The 16,693-nt window shown below is 43.1% G+C and overlaps 1 protein-coding gene across 15 annotated transcripts in view; it reads right to left on the reverse strand.

Annotated features, from left to right (window-relative positions):
* Nucleotides 1–16,083, reverse strand: part of RIMS1 (regulating synaptic membrane exocytosis 1) — a 599,063-nt gene extending 582,980 nt beyond the window's left edge. For all 15 annotated transcript variants that reach the window (XM_060393556.1, XM_060393561.1, XM_060393554.1 and 12 more), the window contains exon 1: nt 15,521–16,083. In XM_060393556.1, the coding sequence (XP_060249539.1) occupies nt 15,521–15,684 (164 nt within the window). In that variant the 5' untranslated portion in view covers nt 15,685–16,083. The remainder of the gene's footprint in view (nt 1–15,520) is intronic.
* Nucleotides 16,084–16,693: the final 610 nt, after the last annotated feature.

The following is a 16,693-nucleotide window of genomic DNA, read 5'->3' on the forward strand; positions in this document are numbered from 1 at the left end:
AAGCTATTAAAAGGAAAAAAAAATGTGGCTCTGGCATACCAAATCTCTCTCCAGTCCTAACATTTTGCCATTTCCACAAAGCCCTTGCTTCTCACATCTCTCACCCAGAGTCCTGCAATAGCCTCCCCGAGTCTTTACACACACCTGTGCTCCTCCCAATCATTTCTAGATATTGGAGCCAGATGGATCTTATACTCATAGGCTTATATCATATCTCTCCTGAAAGTCTTTTGGGTCTTCAGATGAAGATAAACCTCTATTACATGACCTGGAAGACCTCACGTTGTTAGGCTTCTACGCTCCAAGACCCTCTCAAGCCATCCTTTTTCTCTTCCATGACACTGGTTTCCTTCCCCTTTTTCAGAATCACCCCTCCCTCCCCCACCTGAGACCCTCTGCTTCCCTCACTGGCTGAGTACCCCTCTCTATTTTTGTCTCACTAACTCCTCCTCATCCTCAGATCTTCGTTCAGTCTCACTGTCACTTCCACTCTTGGCCAGCCTGATCTCAATCAGAATTCCTGGCTTATATTATCAAAGGATCATGTATTGTCCTGTGTTGCATTTATCAGATATATTAATTTCTCATTTAATTTTGATTTGGCTTAAGTGAAATACATCTCCCCCTGCAAAGGGCATGGACTCTGGATAATTCTATTAATTTCAGTACAATTCCTGGCATATCATAAATGCTCAATCCATTTCTGTTCCAAGAAAAAATGAATCACTCTCCTGACTCCCTGATTGTTTCTTATTTTCATTTTGAAAGAGAACCTTACTAGTTCTTGGTTGGTCAATGAACCATCTGGATGGGGATCATATCTTTAGTCCAATCACTATGGCCAGGGGTGGGCATATATGGAAACAGGACTGCTTCTTCCAGAATGCTCATTGAGGCAAAGTTCACAGGATAGGTTGTGCTTACAAAAATACTGTACAGCACAAGGGGAAAAAAGAAGGCACAACTGTTTGTAGGACATACATTTTAAGATAACCTTAAAGTGCATTCCAATATACATTAGGTGCAGACAAATACTGTTGATTCCACTTACACGAGATACCTAGAATCATCAAATTCATAGAGTCAGAAAGAACACTGGGAGGTGCCAAGGGCTGGGGTGGGGAGGGGTAATGGGGACTTACTGTTTAATACAGACAGAGTTTCAGTTTAGGAAAGCGAAAATTTTGAGAGATGGATGATGGTGAGAGCTGTACACAATGTTAATATGCTTAGTGCCACTGAACTGTATAGGAAATATGGTTAAAATAGTCTGTTTTATATTATATGACTGTTACCACAATAAAATAAAATTTAAAAATAAATAAATGAAACTACGTAATGCAAAAAAGTAAGTGAGGAATGTCTAGATCATGCCAATTCTCTAAATGAGATAAAATTAAACTCCTTAAAAAAGACTTTATAGAAAGAATACATTTTCGGTGTGTGGGTGTGAGGTGGATAAGTACAGATGGGTTGATGAGTGGGAGTGTCCACAGATCTATGTATAGGATACCACCCCCTTCCCTAACCTACTGATTCTTTCTTTGGGTCACTGACCGATAGTCTGCGTGTGTGTGTTCAGTTGCTCAGTCGTGTCTGCCTCTTTGCAAGCCCATGGGTTGTAGCCCACCAGGCTTCTCTGCCCATGGAATTTTCCAGGCAAGAATACTGGAACAGGTTGCCATTTCCTTCTCCAGGGGATCTTCCCAACCCAGGGATTGAACTTGTGTCCCTTGAGTGTTCCACACGGGCAGGCAGATTCTTCACCACTAGCACCACTTGGGAAGCCCAACCAATAGTCTACCTGAAATCAAGCCTCCAGATGAGAGAGAACCAAGGAAAGTTCTCAGAATGAACAAAGACCAACTGATTTTTCCTACTGATAAAACAAAACATGAATTTAATCTGTATATAATTCAAATGCATGGTAGGAAAAGCTCTTTGAAATCATGAATAAATTACTACATACTGAAAACATTGTCTCTTTCAAGATGTATTAAAAATTAAAAATAAAATGATCACAGTTAATAATTATTAATGCAACTTAAATAGAATTGTAACAAATACCACTGAAAATGAAATCTTTAAATAAAGTATTTTTGATCCCTGTAAATTACCTACTTATTATGAGTAATATTAAATATAGCCAAATTCAAAATCATCAAAATAAAGAAGGGGTTTCCTTGGAGTTTTCTATAACAGGATATAACCATATAGAGCAGACAAATCAAACCGAATTTTGAAAAACAATAATCATTTGAATTTGATGGTCGTTAAAATGAAACCATGGGGAGAGAGTGTAACAGTAGAAAAAACAATGGACCAGGAGAACGAAAACCCCAAGTCTTATACCTAACTCTCTTGCCAATTACTAATTAAAGTGGAAACAATCTCCAGGCTTCAGTTTTCTTGTCTTAAAAGTGGCACCAGAATAAATATTCAGTGGCTAAAATGTGTTATCTTGATTGCGACTCTCATCAGTTGATGGCCTGGAATACTCCATGCAGAAAACACATTTATCGGTGATACTGTTGTAGCTTCAGGAAGTTGTCTGTGCATTCTGAATATTTGCCAGACCTGGACAAGGCACCCTCTAAGCTCCCATTCACATTTCAACTCAGTCTAACTGTGTTGCATCAAAGACGAGTGTGTTTGTGTCCTCAGCATGCAGACAGTGCAGCTCAGCTCAAGCAGCACTTACTGAGGCCCCACTGTTTACTGGCCACAGGTTAGGCAGTGGAAATATGAAAATGAGTAACAGCAGATTCTTGTCTTTGAGGGGTTTAAGTTTGAAAAAGAAGCTGTGGTTCATATATATAATGGAATACTACTCAGTCATAAAAAAGAATGAAATAAAGCCATTTGCAACAGCACACATGGACCTAGAGATTATCATTCTAAGTAAACCAGCGAGAAAGACAAATATTAAATGTAGCACTTATACGTGGAATCTACAAATTAATCTAAATGAAATCATTTAAGAAACAGAAACAGACCCACAGACAGAGAACAAAATTATGGTTACCAAAGAGCAAAGGAGGGGAGAGATAAATTAGGAGACTGGATTACCATATGCACACTATTATATATATGTATATATATAAGTGATCATCAACAATGACTACTGTATAGAACAAGGGACTACAGTCAATATTTTATAATAACCTATAAGGGAAAAGAACCTGAAAAAGAATACATGTATGTGTATGTGTGTATAACTGAATCACTTTTCTCTACATCTGAAATCAACACATTATAAATCAACTATATTTCAAACTTTAAAAAAAGTTTAGAAGATGACTTAACCAGAAAGCATTTAAAAATATAATATTTTACAAAAGTACAATGCTTTACAGTCATAATCATCTGATCTAATTCTATCAAATCAGAGAATCCATATTATGCTTTAAACTCTCACTGAAGTTACTAATGTTTGTATTCAAAGGAAATGTTTCCATTAAGCTTGTCTGTCTAGAGGATTACTTTTTAAAATGTGTTGTTTACATCCTCCAACACTGGCATTCAAACACTGTCAGAATGCTGTCCTTCACAAAGCCGTGAATGATAAATTAAGAGTACAACATATCATCTGAAAATCTTACTTCAATTTCACCTTGTAATATCTAACAACCAGTATGTCCTTCTCATAAATTCTGGCCAACATGGTTCTCTCCATAGTCAAAATACACAGCTCATTTTTTTTTTGCTTTCAGAATAAGCTGATAGAATTCTCCTAGTTAGAATACACTTCCCACTCCAGCCACCTACTCATACCCTATGAATCTATCCAGCAGCCTTAGATGACTCTTTCGCCCCACATCCTCTGGATGTGCTCATTCATTCATGCGCATAGTTTAGAAATCCAGGTACCTATCCCATGGCAAGCTCTGTGCTTATGTGGCAGACATAGATGAGAACGACCTTGCTCTCAGGGCTGATGCTGACGTGACAGTGTGCACAGTCAGACGATCGAGCCTGAAGGATTTGACAACACAGTGAGCAAGGGGTGGCAATGGTGATCTACCCACACAGACAAGACTCATACAAGTGTTTGTAGGGCTGATGCAGAAAATCAAGAAATGGATGAAGGATAAGACTCAGTTTGAAGCATCCATGGGGCATCCAGGTGGAGACAATTTAGCAAGAGGCAAGGTATGTGAATTCAGGATTTGGTAGATAATTTCAGTGTTGTAATACAGACTTGAGATCATTGACACATACAGGTGACTGAGTTCATGACCAGAAACCACACAGAAGAAGGCAAATCAGAAGGAAATGGAATTATAGAAGGAAGGGCAAGAGGGAGCTTCCGAAAGCCCTTCAGCTGTTATAACCACCACTCACTCTGCACAATTTGTCTTGCTACCTAATTAGCCTTTTCCAAAGTACATACGTCATGTTTTCTAAGATATGCCCTACCTTACCATATCTGACCCCAATGGCCAGGACCATGTTTTTCTTTTTGAACTTAAAAAAAAATTATCTATTGAAGTATAGCTGATTTACAATGTTGTGCTAATTTCTACTGTGCAGAAACATGATTCAATTATACATATATGCACATTATTTTTCAGACTCTTTTCCATTATGGTTTATCACAAGGTGTTGAATGTAGTTCCCTGTGCTCTATGGTAGGACCTTGTTGTTTATCCACTTGGACTTTGACTTTTTAAAACTGCACCTGTGCCTCCAGGAATCTTCCACTTTGCTGTCTTTTAGAAGGCAGGCCTGGAAAGTCACCTGACTGATTATCTATCATACAGTGAATATTATAGCTCAGACCTTTGAAGCTCCAAATACCATGAAATCCCTTTCTAATACTTATGTCTGGAACAATACTCAGATTGTACAATCTTTTTAAGACAGGCATCAAGATTTTACTTCAGGCTGCTATATATTAGGTCACTATTTTTTGCCTAGGGAACAGAGAATCTGTACATTGAAGTATTCAGCCTAAAGATGAGATTTTATCTTATTTCTCCAAATCACGTTTTGTGATAATTGTCACGATTATCGTGAAGAATATCAAAACAATTTCTTTATAATTTTTACTCTTACCAAAAAAATTAATATCTAGAGTATATTAGCCAGCTGATACCTATAGTCCTATATTTCAGATAACAGGATGTAAAATATATTATTTTTTTCTGAAGAAAAAGAAAGGGTTAGGAAAGAAGGCTTAAGCTTCAATATATTACAAGACAGAGATAGCTAAGGCAGATAAATCTGCTAAACTGGGTGAAAAATAAAAAGAAAGCCATTGGGTTACTTTACTTTAGTTTTCATCTCTTTCTGCTAAGATACTAACTAATCTTTCTGACCTGGATAGAACTTCTGAACGTGGATCCGTGTGAGTGTGTTAGTCGCTTAGTCATGTCCCTCTTTGTGTGACCCCAAAGGAGTCCTGCCAGGCTCCTCTTCCCATGGAATTCTCAGGCAAGAATACAGGAGTGGGTTGCCATACCCTTCTCCAGGGGATCTTCCCAACCCAGTGGTCAAACCCAGGTCTCCTGCATTGCAGGCAGATTCTTTACGGTCTGAACTACCTGGGATAATACTCCATATTTAAAAAGACCTGATACATTGATTTATGAATTCCTTAGATGTTTCATATACCATCTATTTTTTTCTAAAATAGAAACCCCCTAAGTTGAAAACAGAACAAAGAGCTCCTCCTTGTGTGTTAAGAGCTATGTTTAAACAAGGAAAATGTGTCACGTGACTCTGGTGCACTCATCACTTACAACTTTAAAACAACTTGATCCCAGTGCACACCCATGCAGGATTCATGTTGATGTATGGCAAAACCAATACAATGTTGTAAAGTAATTAGCCTCCAATTAAAATAAGTAAAGTTATGCGTAAAAAATAAATAAATGAAATAACTTGATATGCTTGAGATTAAGAACACTGTTCAAATATCAATCAAGAATGCTTTAGATGCAGGAACATAAGTTGGAACTAATTAAATAGACTACATAAAGTTTAACAAATACAGACAAAAAAACCCCATCAATAACCACTACTACACTAGTCCTCATTTGTGAATATACAGATCATGAATCAAAGTCTATGAAAAAAGAGCTAAGCTGGTAAGACACTTACAAGACAGCACAGATACCTTAATTGGTTTTCAATTCACATCTCTTCTCTATCTGAATGGCATCTTCCAGGGGATAACTGGGCTTCCCTTGTGGCTTAGCTGGTAAAGAATCTGCCTGCAATGAGGGAGACCTGGGTTCAATCCCTGGGTTGGGAAGATCCCCTGGAGAAGGGAAAGGTTACCCTCTCCAGTATTCTGGCCTGGAGAATATCATGGACTGTATAGTCCATGGGGTGACAAAGAGTTGGACACAACTGAGTGCTGCTGGACAAAAATAGAGGATAAGTATCTGGCATAATTATGGGAAATACAGAAAATACGATACTAAATAATATGGAAATCATCAGCACAGTGTTATACTTTATATTAGATAAACATATATGTTTGGTTCATTATGGTTCTTTATTTTTTTAATTTAAATTAATTTATTTTAACTGGAGGCTAATTACCTTACAATATTGTATTGGTTCTGCCACACATCAACATGAATCCACCACAGGTGTACATGTGTTCCCCACCCTGAACCTGCCTCCCACCTCCCTCCCCATATCATCCCTCCAGGTCATCCCAGTGCACCAGCCCCAAGGATCCTGTATCCAACCTGGACTGGTGATTCATTTCTTATGTGATATTATACATGTTTCCATATCTAATTAAGCATTTGCTTTCAAATTTCATGAAATTACTTTCTATAAAATTATCTTGTTTTACTATATATAATACAGAGGAATTATCAGTATATTTCTTCCTAAAATCTAGTTAAATATCTTCTCTAAACCATAGGCTGCTCCTTTGCAAGTCCCAAAGAAAAAATCTTCATAGAGAGAGTCCTGCATATAGTTGCATTCCTAGTTACTGTTATTTGAAAAGTGTTTTGAACTTTTAAATTCACCTTTGCCATTAAACGTAGCATTTCACTGAGAATCTATAAAACATAATACGTGATTCTCAGCAGATGCTTTTCCATTTACCAAACAATGATTTTCAAGATTCTACGTCTACACCTTGCTGTGTTACTTATTGATAATTACTAACTTCTATATTTTATGACCATTAATTACTTGACTTTCTGAAGTTCTAAATGAATAATTTGGTTCAGGGAAAGCAAAATCTATAAAGAGGGACATAATTTAAGTTATCATTCAGATTGAAATTCAAAATTGAGAGAAAGAGGTACTAGCTCTAATTATAGGTGAAACTGGCATCAATGGATACTGTTCTGGGCAAGCCAACATATATAACTACTTTCCTTTTTAATATTTTATTTTATAGTTAAATAAATGTTCATGTGTATGAAAAGTTTTCACAAGTTAGCAACAGATTACAGAATATCTAAAGCTAATTCCGCAGACCTAAATAGACATTTCTCCAAAGAAGACATGTAAATGTCCAATAGGCACGTGGAAAGATGCTCAGTATCATGAATTATCACAGAAATGCAAATCAAGGCTACAATGAGGTTATCTCCTAGCACTGGTCAGAATGGGTATCATTAAAAGGTCTAAAAATGATAAATGTGGGAGAAGATGCAGGGAAAAATGGGACTCTCCGGCACTGTTGGTGGCAATGTAAATTGGTGTAGCCACTCTAGAGAACAGTATGGAGATTTCTCAAAAAACTAAACATAGAATCACCATATGACCCAGCAACCCCACTCCTGGGCACATATCTAGTGCATGTGTGCTCAGATCAGTAGTGTCCAACTCTTTGTGACCCATGGACTGTAGCCTGCCAGGGTTTTATGTCTGTGGGATTCTCCTGGCACCAATACTGGAGTGGGTCATCATTTTGTTCTTCAGGGACTCTCCCCACCCAGGAATTGAATCTGCTTCTCCTAAATTGCAAGCTGATTCTTTACCACTGAGCCACAAGAGAAGCCCCACAAATACCGAGAGAAGACCATAATTTGAAAAGATATATGCATCTGAATATTCACTACAGCATTACTCACAATACCCAGAACACAGAAGGAACCTAAATGCCCATCATCAGAGGAATGGATAAAGAAGTTGTGGTACATATATACAGTGGAATATTACTCAGCCATGAAGAATGAAACAATGCCATTCGCAGCAACATGGATAGGCCTAGTCAGACTAAGTGAAGTAAATCAGGAAGAGAAAGAGAAGTACCACATGGTATCACTCATATGCGGAATCTGAAATCCAACACAAATGAACATATCTACAAGACACAAACACACTCACAAACACAGAGAACAGATTTGTGGTGGGGAGCGGGAGAGGGATGGATTAGGAATTTGGGATTAGCATATGCAAACTACTATATATAGGATTATATACAGTATGGATGGACAACAAGGTCCTACTGTACAGCACAGGAAACGATACAATATCTTGCAATAAACCATAATGGAGAAGAATATACTAAATAATACGTATATAAATAACTTTGCTGTTACTGATATAAACATATCCCTTTGCTCTATGGCAAAAACTAACACAACACTGTACTTCACCAAAACAAATTTTTAAAAATTAATGTCATTTCTGCAATATATTCCCCTCTCATCATCCAAAGAACACTTACTTAGATCATAATACATGTACATAAGCCTGATATAAAAGCATAAGAAATTAAATACAGAAAACCCAAGACATCCACCACAGAATCTTAAAAAATTCTTCAATTTAAACATACCATATTTAAATCTATTCTGTACCCAACACTTAACTGACATGAAATAGGAACTTCTGCTTGGCAAGTATATGGCCCCATATTCTAATTTACAGTGAATAATTAATTAAATCTTTTGACACTAAAATCATCTGTCTGTTTCTCCAATTCTTTTCTAGCAAAGATGATGGAATGACCCTAAGCTAATTTCTCTTCTCATTTTTGGATTGGGGTTGCCTTTTAGTCATTTCAAACTTTATCACTTTTCCCACATTGCTTTTCCTGCAAAGACATTTATGAGCCATTTAATGAGAAAGAAGGAAGGTAAAAATAACCTCAGGTCAAACCCTGGACTCATTTTACCTTTGATCTCTTTGCCAAATTCGCACCCTGGAGGCTGTAGCCCTGGTCACACCACCCAGCTAGCACAACATGATGGATGGATTTTTCCACAAGGACCAATCTCAGCAGGACCTCTAGAAGCTGCAGCCATCACAGGAAAAGGTGCTCCTGGGAATCTTCTGTAGTTTTACACAGTAAAGTTAATAATACCACCTTTCTTGGTACAGCAATTGGAAGTTTAAGGGTGCCTGTACCATCATGTTAAAGCCTCATAAATTAAAAAGGCAGACATTAGCAATTTGACTTTACACAGAAGAAATCAGGGCACAGATGGGTTAACTTATTGATGTTTACACCTACGGAATATGACAGTGTTGAGCTGAATGTAGTCCACTGCTCTGTCCCACTCTCTCATGCTCACCTTCCTTTCTGGCCGTGGCAGTTTTGAAGTGGTAGGACCTAGCCAACATCTGGCTAAAGCAAAAGATTTTCTCTTTACTCTACCCAACAGCCCAATGCCTGATGCAACCCTAACACCAGACAAAGTGGTCTTATTTGGTGAATTTATTATCACATGATATCTTGTTAGAAATAACCTACCTAACACATAAAATTTATAACAATAGTAGAGAGAAGAGAGAACCTCACGATGGGAAAGTGCAAAGGGATTCGAGAACTCTGTGAGCAAATGAGCCAGATTAGAGAACCCAGATGCACATGAGGTGGGCCAGATCCAGAGCCTGTAGTGTGATTGGGGTCCTCAGAAAAGGCTGGAAAATGTCACTGTTCACATGACATCTTTTTGCTCCTTTTAGGTTTATTCTCTGGATCTAGGATCAAATATCATAAGGCAACAGTTTGGAAGAAACCAAGTTAGTTCTAGAAATTTCACTAAAAGAAACTAGTAACAATAGAATACTCACAGAATAGCCCTCTCAGGAGATGAGCGTGGGGCAGAGTAAAATATGTAATGTATGCAGCCAAATGACCAAAGGTTAAGTTCCTTCCCCGACAGAAGAGGGAAACTAACCCTGATACCCACAGCTTGGTGCAGTTTTGAAAAGACGTTTAAGAACACTAAAGATTTGGAGTCCATGTATGTGGGTTCTGGGTTCTATTACTTTCATTGTCATATGCCTCAGGCCAACTTAATTCAACTCCCAGGACAAGTTCTAAAATATCCAGCTCCTATCATAGAACAACATGTAGAAAGCTGCTTAAAAATATAAAACAGTCCATAAAGATAAGTGAAATGTAATACAACAGGCTTTACAAGCCATGGTACAGTAATCTCATCAGCATATTACAGATGTTAGAGGGCAATAATATTATTGCAGACATTGCTATTTGATAGATATCCTGGCAAGAACCTCACTCTTTCTGCATAGGTTGAACTCAAACCTTTCTTCTCATCTAACCAGTTGAGCAAGTAACACTCCTAAGATGCTATGTTTCTATTCAAGTCAGCAGGGGTGCCTGCAGTCCCCACTGGTTTCCACATTCTACTGCAGATTTAGGAATCTACTTCAGCAGTGGTACCCCTCACTTCTGGTGAAGAGAGAATACTCAGAGGGAAAGGAGAGGCAAGACAGGTTGGCAAAAATGTGAACTAAGTGTTATGCTTCTTACCCTCTCTTCTCTTGGATAATGCCTCACTTTCACTTTTTTAGGATTTTCTTTTCTGAATTTTCTCCAGAAGCATTTTGGGACCTAGTACTAGGTATGCATATTTACTAACATAGGTTTTTGTTGAATCAGAAAACTACAATAATTCAGGGACAATCTTCCCTAAATTTAACCCTACCCAATTAGGAATGTGAAGGAGACTAGACTCTGGGTGAAAGGGTGCATTTTATCCCCCAGACTTTTCTACTTAACACAGAACCCTGGGCCGAGTAGACACCTGCTCATGCTTTAGCAGCATTCTTAAATTAATATTTACTTTCCCCCTTATGCACCCCTGCCTCAGCAACATGAAAGAGTCTTCTGGGGTGTAATATACAAAAATCTATGCAAATGTCCATGAAAAGATGATATCTGCCTTCTTGGGGACTCTGCCCTCACTCCACTCCAGAAGCCCTCTGCTACATTCCTTCATTTCCCAGTTGCCAATTGAGACTGCTGGATGAATTCTGAATCACAATATTATAAGTGATTGGAGGAGAAAAAGGAGGAAAAAAAAGCTGAAGGTACAAGGGTTCTACCCCCTCTTTTGTCTCTCCTCTCATAAAGGGAGTAGGTGTTACGGAGGTTTGAAGAGTTAGTGGGTGCGAGGTTCTCTGTTAAGAGAGATGGAGAAGTCCAAACTCAATATCCTTTATAAATCAATTCACACCCTGAATTGCAGGTTTTGTAAGAAAGACAGAGCCTCCTAGAATCCCAACTGAATTTTCTTGCCCACATTTATACAATGTAAGTGGCAGAACTAAAACCTGAACCCCCAAATGCTTGACCCAACTTTAATGGACTTTCCATTATGCTTTTTATAACCTTAAAATTGGAGATAATTCCCTTGCCCTCACTCCACTGGGAGACCCTATTAAGAGCATGGGTGAAGCTCCTGGTTCTCCTATAATCAGCAGCTCATCCTCTGAATCAGCCTAACTTTCTGCCAAACTCCTTCTCTGACACTGAAAGAAGAACAGGAATGAACTTAAAGAAGAGGTGGATGAAATTCGGGTTTATCTTCTTAGTAGAAGGGCAGAGTGGCATGTAGGAACTGTGCTCAGACTTAGCATAAAAGGTCTGGACCTGGTTGGGCTATGTTTTGTGAGGGGATTCAAGGTACCACAGGAACCCTCTAAGGGCAGGGCAAGGATCTAGGGATGACATGACTACCTTCTACACAAGCTCTTTGGGAGAATCCAAATACACACATATCGAACTTGAACACAGTTCAACTCTTTGGGATTTGCTTCAATAACCACTTAGGATAATGGCCAATATGAGGTAAATGCTCAATAAATGTTAGTAGTTCTATTAAATATTCTGACACAATTCTCAACTCCCTGCCTCTAGCAATCACTTTCATTTTCCGCTTCTATATTTTTTTCTCTTGTCTTGCTACTCTGTAGCTCTTTTCTCTACGAAGCTTTTATAAAAAGGGAATAAGATTTTAGATCTGATAAGATCTTCTTTGATTTAGGTCCCAGGATAACACAGTTTTCAACGCATGTAATATATTGGCTCCTGGTGTCTGGTGACAGTTACCTCAAGGAGTATTCATTGAGGAAGTTAGGTTCCAAAAAATTCTAGAACACATAGTCATACCCATACCAACACACCTCGAAACCCTAAGATTAAGAAAGACCTTATATTTGCAGGGAAATAAATCAAACCATTAGAAATTATTTTCAGGAGTAAACCATATCTAGCAATTACTATATGGCAATGGTGTCTAAAAGTAGTGTACCTTGCCAACAAAACAAATTATTTTCATGACAAATTATTTACAAATTTCAAAGAATTTCTCTTCTGAAATCTTAAGGTGAAATTAGCTTCATTATTCTTTTCTATTTATTAAAATTTAAAGACATTATCAAGACAAAATTCAAGCAGTAATATAAAATCAAGGCTCATGAAACTGCATGAATATATTGTAATTGATATCGTATAACATTTCTTTGGCATATTCGCCCATCCGTTTTCTCTCTTCTCTCTGCTGACATCTGATTTTACAAACTGTGAACAGCGAGCACACACAGTAGGTAGGGAGCCCAAGGGGATGACTCTACAGTAATGACTAAAGTGAATTTTATGTCTAAATGTTCCGTTACCAGGAGTTTAGCTTTGTAGGACCTGTTGTGAGAGCAGTTTCTTAGATATGTGCTGTGATGACCACGCATTATCACAAAAACTTGTCTCTGATTTAACAACTATTTCAAAACCTTGTGAAAAGCCTCCTGCTTTTTTCCAACCTATCTCTATGCAAAGTTTAGAAAGGGCCACCACCCATGACTGTGTGTCATTACGTTCCCACATAGTTGTGTCGTCTGAATCCCCCGAAGGATCTTGTTTTTAAGACATAAAGTGCCCTCTAGAAAAAAAGTACAGCTCTGTTCCACCAATGAGCTGATAACAGGGCAGACTTACATCGCAGCAAACTGGGATTCCAAAGCATGCCCAATCTGCCAGGGCAAGGAAGGCCAAGACATTAGGCTGATTGACAGAGTTAGTGCTCAGGCCCCGGGGTTACGGAGGCTGTGGTGTGACGGCATCACACCCTGTCACGTTTCGTGAATCTGCAATAAAGGAGCGCTGTGTGCGGGAGAGCAGTCGCGGGCACAGCAGCGGGAACGATGCTTTCCACGTGAGCAGCTGGACAGCATCTTTCATTTTTATTTGTCCATAGAAGCCGGTAGGATCTGATCACTACCAGGATGCACCCTCCCCACTAGAATCCCTCACTCTCTGTCAGCCCTGAAACAGCCAATGAAGAGGCGTGACGCCCACCCGCGTGCCCTGCACCTCCCTTCCCGGTCGGACCCCGTCAGGCAGCCTCCCATGTTTTCCATCGGCGGCTGGAGGCCTCCGTCCACCTGCTGTGTGCAGCGAACACCAAAGAAATGGGAGCCAAACGGTGCGTCCTGTCCGGCAGGAGAGATGTCTGGGACAGGTGGCAGGGGCGGCGGCCGGGGAGGACAGACGGACTGACAACCAGACAGACAGACAGCAGCACCAGCAGACACCATCCATTACTTCCAGTCTCAGAAGAGGGGAAGCCTGCAGCGCCAGGGACAGGCAGCAGATTAAGGAGGTTCTGCCTCCCTCAAGCAGGGAGGAGGCTTAAAGTCTTGGTGTTTTGTTTTGGGTAAGAAGGGACAGGGAATTTAGAAACCTGCTGCTCTTCACAGAACCAGGCCAACTCTGGCCTTCCGAGTTAATGGCTCCTCTCCGGGTCTACCATAAAAGGGCAGGGATGACTGAGTTCCTCCCTGTGTGCTGATCGGCCCCAACAGCTGTCCTCAGTGCACCCCCTCCCCGATATGGGCTGCAGCTGTGCTGGTGGAGACCCAGCAGGTCGGGGACACAGCTCCCTCCAGCTCTTTCCTGCCAGCCGCTGCTGCACCCAGGCAGAAGGAGGAAAACCCCCCTCCTGTGGCAGCATCTTCTCTTTTGGAGGCCTTTCCGGGGGTGGGCGGGGTAGCGTCCCTGGCTGCCCTCAGCTCAGGTGGGTATCACCCTTTTGCCATCCCTCCTTCTCTCTTCACTAACTCCAGATGCAACAGGCTCCCTTTTGGCTCTTCACACAAATCTTCTGCCCCCGGACACACCTTCTGGCCTTAACTTGGGGCTCCAAGGAGCTCATCTCCATCGGGGCTCTGAACCCCCTCACTGCCAAGTTGAAAACTTTGCCCGATACTTGGAGACCCCTCTATGGGAAGTCCCCTCCAACTCCCCTCATCATCAGTGGTGGGAAGCACTTGCAGGAAAGCCAGCACCCCAGGGCGGGTTGGCCTGAGACTAAGGCAGGTGGCGGGACAGGGTCGCCCATGCCTACATCACCAGCCACCAGTCTGTCCCCTCCCCAGACCCAGCTAAAAGGGGCACTGTACAGAGGTCCCTCGCAGGGTTGGCTGATGGGATTTAAAGAAGGGCCGATGTGTGCAAAGATTCAGTCCTCTATTGTAAGGCTTGCACCAGGAAGGAGCAGGCCCTGGCGCTCCCTTGGAAACCAGTAAGGAGGAACCTGTATTTTATTCAGGCCAGGGTACCCATCAGCTTCTCTCATTGTTAAAAACTTTGCATTGCCAATGGCATTATATATGGGGAAGAAAATGTCTTCACACAGGTCTTCTGTGTAGCAGACCCTGAATCAAAGGTTAAACAGAAGCTGGGGAGGCAGGTTACCAAAGATGGCAACTGCCTTAGAAAAAAAAAAAAAAAAAAAAAGACCCAACCTCGGGCTGCGAGATGAATGAGTAGCAAAATGAACACTCAAAATAAGCATCTTTCTTGCATCAATGCTGGCACCCTTGGCTGGGGTAACCCCAACCTGCTCAACAACTCCAAGGCAAGAAGAGCTATTCTGGCAGCTCTTCCCCACCTCGCCTTCCTGCCTGTTCAGCGCCTGCCCCTCCTCTGCTCCGGCTCCGGGGCCCCTTCCTTCTACTCGGGCGACATCTGCTCTTCTGAGCTTCCGCACACCCCACCCCCGGGTGGCCCCCGCGCACCCAGTCCTCTCCTGCACCTCGGTCCCCAGCCATCGTCTCCCCAGGTTCCTTGGCTCAGGGCTCAGCGCATCCTCTCCTGACACCTGTCCCGCACCCCCACCCGCCTCCTTGCACCGGCCTCTCGGGCCCGCGCCCCCAGGCAGGCGCCTCCGCCCGCACCCAGCACCCGGCCCGCCCCGCCCCCACCCCCAGCCGGGAGGACCGGGCGGCAGCGGGGGAACGGCCCGCGGGGGGGAGGCTCGGCGGGCCCGGCCGGCCGGCTTACTTGAGCATGGCTTCTTCCTTCTCCTCTTCCTCCTTCTGCCGGTCCATCACCGCCAGGATGATGTTCCTCTCCTCCTCGGTCAGGTGGCTCAGGTCGGGCAGCTCGGGCATCGGGGGAGGCACGGTGGGCGGGCGGGGACCCCGGGGCCCCACGGCCGAGGACATCTTCGCGGCCTGGCCCGCCCCTCCTCGGCGGCCTGGGTTCGGCGCGAGCGCACCTTCGGATCCACGCCCGGCGGCGGCCGCGTCCCGGCTCGGCTCACCGCGGCGCCCTCCCGGCCGCGGGACTGGGCAGCGGGCGAGCCCGGGCTGTCATGCTCCTCCGCCGGCGCCCGGCCCCGGAGGCGGCCGCCTTTGTTTTGGTGGCCCTGGCGAGGCGCGGGCGCCCGGCCGCCTCCCGCAGCCCAGCCTTCCCGGGCGGGGGCGGGAGCGCACGGGGCCGAGGATGCTCGGGGCTCGGCGAGGATGCTCCTGCTCGACCGCCTCCGTGCGTCCGCGGTGCGGGAGGAGAGTTTGGGTGGCACTTAGGCGGAGTCTCCGCGGCTCGGCTCCGGTGATGCTGCTGAGCTCGCAGACACCGCCGCCAGCCGCTCGGCCCCGAGCCGCTCCGCCCACGGCGCCCACCCGCCCACTCCCGGGCCCGGGCCCGCGCGCCCCCTACCCCCGCCCCTGGCCGGCGTGAGCACCGCCGCGCTCCAGCCCAGGTACCTCGGCCCGTGACTCATCCTGCCTCTCCCGCTCCCTCGTCTCTGCCATCCTCGCCAGCCCTGTGTCTCCACGGTTTGCCTTAATCGTCATCATCCCCGCTCCCCATGTTCTTCGTGGATCATTAGTATTATCAGAACACCCATGGTGTTCTGAACAGGACGGAACAGCCTCGGCATGCATTTCCTCCCCTCCACCGTATCTTTCTCATGTACTGATCAAGTGTTCATAGCCACAACGATGTGGTTTTTAAAGATAATTTTGATCCACCACCCCCCCCGCCCCCGCCCCGACACACACAACAGCCTAGGTTTTCTGGGTCTTCCAGTCTTCCTTGACCCACCCTCTGCGGTCCTGCTGTGCAGTGTATCTGAAATCCCCCTCCAGAGGCACCACACCACGGCGAATCTTTAATTTGTCATTTTGGCCTCTGGATAGTCCATCTTATCACATAACTGCACTTCTCTGC

The sequence above is a fragment of the Ovis aries genome, chromosome 9 (assembly GCF_016772045.2).
Source record: "Ovis aries strain OAR_USU_Benz2616 breed Rambouillet chromosome 9, ARS-UI_Ramb_v3.0, whole genome shotgun sequence".
NCBI lineage: Eukaryota > Metazoa > Chordata > Mammalia > Artiodactyla > Bovidae > Ovis > Ovis aries.